This window comes from Dendrobium catenatum, unplaced genomic scaffold, assembly GCF_001605985.2.
Source record: "Dendrobium catenatum unplaced genomic scaffold, ASM160598v2 fragScaff_scaffold_1221, whole genome shotgun sequence".
Classification (NCBI taxonomy): Eukaryota; Viridiplantae; Streptophyta; class Magnoliopsida; order Asparagales; family Orchidaceae; genus Dendrobium; species Dendrobium catenatum.
In genome coordinates, this window is record NW_021319683.1 from 343,882 (window position 1) to 349,080 (window position 5,199).

General features: G+C 38.8%; 1 protein-coding gene across 1 annotated transcript; it reads left to right on the forward strand.

Annotated features, from left to right (window-relative positions):
* Positions 1–2,463: 2,463 nt before the first annotated feature.
* On the forward strand, positions 2,464–4,905 carry LOC110100285 (transmembrane 9 superfamily member 11). The gene has a single exon (XM_020827722.2). It carries the CDS (start codon positions 2,646–2,648, stop codon positions 4,608–4,610), a length of 1,965 nt encoding a protein of 654 aa, XP_020683381.2. The 5' UTR covers positions 2,464–2,645; the 3' UTR covers positions 4,611–4,905.
* Positions 4,906–5,199: the final 294 nt, after the last annotated feature.

The following is a 5,199-nucleotide window of genomic DNA, read 5'->3' on the forward strand; positions in this document are numbered from 1 at the left end:
CATTATTAGGACACTCAAAAGCTTGATAAATGATTTATGATCAAGGGAGTTGATATAGGCCATCCATTGAAACACTCTCAACATACCCTTGATCTTCTCCCTATTTACTAGTAATGTCACTCCCAAAAATTTATAAATTGACCCCTCATTATTCACTAAAAGGAGGAGGAAGAAGAAATAGGAAAAGATGAGAGAAACTAAAGTGCTCTCCTACATTTTCTAGCCATCTTTGCCGCCAATGACTACCAGTTACTCCCACTGGCAATTACCATCATCACCAATGATTGACATTAGAAATCACCAACATCACTAGAATAATATCAAGATTTGTCCCTATTGTTTGGTTCAAATTTTTGAACTTTGTATTTTCCTATTCTTCAACAATGAAGAAATGAGGATTTTTGTATTACATATTACATAGTAAAATTTGCAACTATATAAGGCCCTATGGTTTTTCCCTTTCTAGGTATTCCACATAAAAAATTCTCTCGTCCTATTATTGTTATCTGTTCGTGCTGAATTTTGCTAAGACGTAAAATATAATCTTTATCGACTCAAATTTTCTAGCATGCAAAAGAGATGTAGAAGGTTTTAGAATTTTTTGTAAAGTTTTGATATTTTTTTTTGTAGACTAGAAACAAGTTATATGACTAAAACAATAAATTAAAAAATGACTAGGTTTGATTTATTTTCTAGAATTTTGTACAGAACAACCCTAAATGAGTTCAGGGTTATTGAAATATAGGTTATTAGCTATAGATATGAAGATTTCAGTGGAATTTTATCATAGTTTAGAGTGGTAAAATGCTTGTAGGAATAAAATTAGTTTAGCAAAAGAAAAGAAGTTTTTGACAGCCCAAGATATAGTGATTTGACTTGGATTTTAAGGGTGGGCGTCATAATTTTGATTTTTCTAAGATAAGTTATATACACTTGAACACACCATAAAAATTGTAGTGAAAAAAATATATATAAAAAATTGAACTCTACTGGGTCATGATGATCTCCCAATCCACTTGTGTTGGTCGGCCACTAAGCTACCAATCTCCTTGTAAATGTCTTTCCAAAATGTGTTACACATATAACACAAGTCAAAGAGATACACCTCTTGACATTCAAACTCAAAATAAGTGAGAAAAGGAAGGGGGAGGGGCCAGTGTGTAACAACCAATAGTTCTTAAATGGATTCATTTGAAACATTTGAAATTTCTTAACTGATGTGCTATGTTGTTGTGATTTTGAGCGCCGCAACTTTGGGGGTTGCAGTGATAGGGCGTTGGAATTCAACATGGCGACACTAATTAATAAGGAGGACCATTTCTATTAACAAAAGAAATAAATAAATAATATTCCATTTTATCATATTTTTATTAGGGGTAGTTTAGTAATTAGTATATTTTAGCCCTTAAGTTATTTCCTATAAATACCAAGTCTAATCTGGTGGAGGGGTAGTTGGTTCATTTCATTTTCAGATTTAGAAATCTGAGAGAAGGGGAATGTTTCTTTTTCTTGGGGTGGATATCCCCTAAACTTGAGAGAAGAATGGTGAGGGTTGTGGTAGGGTCTAGGATTCCACCAACATCAAACTCTCGATGCCTTTATTTCTTTACGGTGTAAAAAATTTTGGTATTAGAGCCCTAGGTTAGAATGCCTCCTAATAGAAACCAACCTCATCAAAACCAAAGGTTAGCTATGGAAGAATTACACCATGAAATCCAATGACTCCAATCTCAGTTAGCAGCCTACGAGTGACAAGATAGAAATTATCGTTCATTTCATTCGGATAAGCACCATGATGAATGTAAAATGAAAAATCCTTTCCATAAAGCATTTCAAAAATCATCTAATGAAGATGAGTCTTATCGTAGAAGAGAACCTATTATAAAGTATCAAAATTTATGGATTAAGATTGATATTCTAGAGTTTGAAGGTGGGTTAAATTCATATGATTTCATAAATTAGTTATACATGATGGAGCATGTTTTTAAACAGAGACTCTATTCTTTCTATCTTTTGAATATAGGCCAAAAGGGTTTGAATCATAATATTCAAAATTTAACCACTCAATTGAAAATTGGTTGATTCTTGAATCAAGAATCCAATAGACCTAATTTTTATTTTTTATCTAGAAATAAACTGAGTTTTTTTTTTTCATTAATTTTAGGAGATTTAAAGACATACTACTATATACTATTCTATTTACATATCTAACACCTAAAATTTTAATATTACATACATATCACATATAGTTTATTTTCATATTAAATATGGATGGTATGAATGAAATATATAGGTGTTGGGAATAAAATATGAATAGCATATTTAATATTAAAATAATATAAGATAATATGTATAAAATATTAAAATGTTAAATATTAGATATGTAAATAAAATAATATATATGTAAATCCCCCAATTTTTACGGTTTTTTTTTTTTTCTCCAAAGAGCCCAGCGCAATCCGCTCCTGGGAGGAGCTTGAAATGAGGACCCCCATCGATAAAATGCAACTCAAATGCAAGTCTTCTCTCTCTCTCTCTCGCTCCACCATTGCTGGCCTTCTTCTCCAGATCTGCGAATCTGAAGCTCTCTCTTAAAACCCTAGCTTCCTCAATTTCCCGCATCGGCCTTTGATCCGCGCGATCCGATGCCGCTGCTGCCCAGATCTGCCACTTATTTCATCTTCTTCCTCATCTTCCTCGCCTCCTGCCCCTCTGATGGCTTCTACCTTCCGGGAAGCTACCCACACAAGTATCAGATCGGGGACCTCCTCTCTGTGAAGGTGAACTCCCTCACTTCCATCGACACTGAGATGCCCTTCGGCTACTACTCTCTCCCTTTCTGCCGACCGCTCGAGGGCATCAAGGATTCCGCCGAAAACCTCGGCGAGCTCCTGATGGGAGACCGCATTGAGAACTCTCCCTACCGCTTTCGCATGTTCACTAACGAGTCCGACCTAATCCTCTGCCGCATAGATTCCCTCTCCGCTGCCGATCTCGCCCTTCTCAAGAAGCGCATCGACGAGATGTACCAGGTTAATATTCTCCTTGAAAATCTGCCTGCAATCCGCTTCACGACGAAGGAGGATCTCGTTCTCCGATGGACCGGTTACCCCATCGGCGTCCGTTTCGGCGATTCCCATTTCATTTTCAACCACCTCAAATTCACCGTTCTTGTCCACAAATACGAGGAGCCTGCAACAGTAGCCGCTGCATCCGCCAACTCTGCCGGTACCGGCGACGGCAGCCGCACTGGCCCAGGTTATATGGTGGTTGGCTTCGAGGTTATACCCTGCAGCTTCCAACATGATACAGAGTCGATCAAGAATCTCAAGATGTACGATAAGTACCCGACAAAGATCAAGTGCGTGCCATCCACCGTTGCGATGGACGTGAAGGAGAAGCAGCCTCTGGTCTTCACCTATGAGGTCTCCTTCGTCGAGAGTGACATCCGCTGGCCGTCGCGGTGGGATGCTTATCTGAAGATGGAGGGCGCAAAGGTACATTGGTTCTCGATTCTTAACTCCCTCATGGTGATTGCGTTCCTCGCTGGAATAGTCCTGCTGATTTTGCTTAGAACTGTTCGGCGGGACTTGACCCGTTACGAAGAATTGGACAAAGAGGCGCAGGCCCAGATGAATGAGGAGCTTTCCGGGTGGAAGCTTGTGGTTGGGGATGTCTTCCGTGCGCCTGGTAATGCAACTCTGCTTTGTGTGATGGTTGGAGATGGCGTACAAATACTTGGAATGGCAGTGGTGACCATATTGTTCGCCGCTCTTGGATTCATGTCGCCAGCATCTCGAGGGACCCTTGTTACTGGTATGATTTTCTTCTACTTGATTCTTGGAATTACAGCTGGCTATGCAGCAGTAAGGCTTTGGAAGACGATTAAGTGCGGGGATCATTCGGGTTGGATGTCTGTTTCTTGGAAAGTTGCTTGCTTCTTCCCTGGTATAACTTTTCTGATATTGACCACTCTAAATTTTCTTCTTTGGGGTAGTCAAAGTACTGGTGCAATTCCCTTTTCTCTATTTATCATACTACTCTTGTTGTGGTTCTGCATCTCTGTGCCGCTGACCCTTGTTGGTGGCTACCTTGGTGCCAAGGCACGTCATGTTGAATTTCCTGTAAGGACAAATCAAATCCCGCGAGAAATCCCTCCCCAAAAATACCCATCTTGGCTGCTTGTTCTTGGTGCTGGAACTCTACCATTTGGTACTCTCTTCATTGAGCTGTTTTTCATTATGTCTAGCTTGTGGATGGGCCGCGTCTACTATGTCTTTGGTTTCCTCTTCATTGTTTTGATCCTTCTTGTTGTTGTTTGTGCTGAGGTTTCACTGGTTCTCACTTACATGCACCTGTGTGTTGAGGATTGGAAATGGTGGTGGAAATCATTCTTCTCCTCAGGATCAGTTGCTATCTACATATTGCTTTACTCGGTAAACTATCTTGTGTTTGATCTCAAGAGTCTAAGTGGTCCTGTGTCAGCTACTCTCTACCTTGGTTATTCACTTTTCATGGCTGTGGCTATCATGCTCGCCACTGGTACAGTGGGCTTCCTCTCTTCCTTCTGCTTCGTGCATTATCTCTTCTCTTCAGTTAAGTTGGATTGAGTTGCGATCGCTACCAGAAGAACAAGCCATCTTGATCATTTCAAAGAAAAGTTGAGCTTTTGATAGTTTGGTCTGGGTAGAAATAATATCAATTGGTCTTATTATTCTTTCATGACAGAAAAAATTGCTTGCTCTCTTCTTGTCATGGTGAGGAGAGTATATGACATTTTATCTTGTACTTGTCAACACTTCGTTTTTGTTAGTCAGAATGCATTTTGTTTTTTGCTAGACTGCGCATAAATGAGCTCTGTTTTTGTAGTTATGAATTGTTTGCTATATATTCATTTTGAGTTTACCTGCTTGATTATAAATTGCTAGCCTATAATTAAGATTTAGCTCAACTTGGGATCAAATCAGATTCAAACTATTTGATTGAATTACACCAGACCATTCTGTTCTTTTCCTTGATCCTGATTTTCCAGTTGAGGCTCCTTCCATTTTTTATGGTTGAGTGGTTATGTTGGTCTTCATGCTTTTTAGCTGCTGATAGATAGATTATCACATAGGTAATATATATGGGTGAGGTAATATATATGGGTGAGGGTGACAATTATTTTATTTTTATTTTTTTAATATTGAAGCTCTATCA

Excerpts from the sequence above, each read along its gene's own strand:
- LOC110100285 (XM_020827722.2), top strand. The coding sequence starts at position 2,646 with ATGCCGCTGCTGCCCAGATCTGCCACTTATTTCATCTTCTTCCTCATC.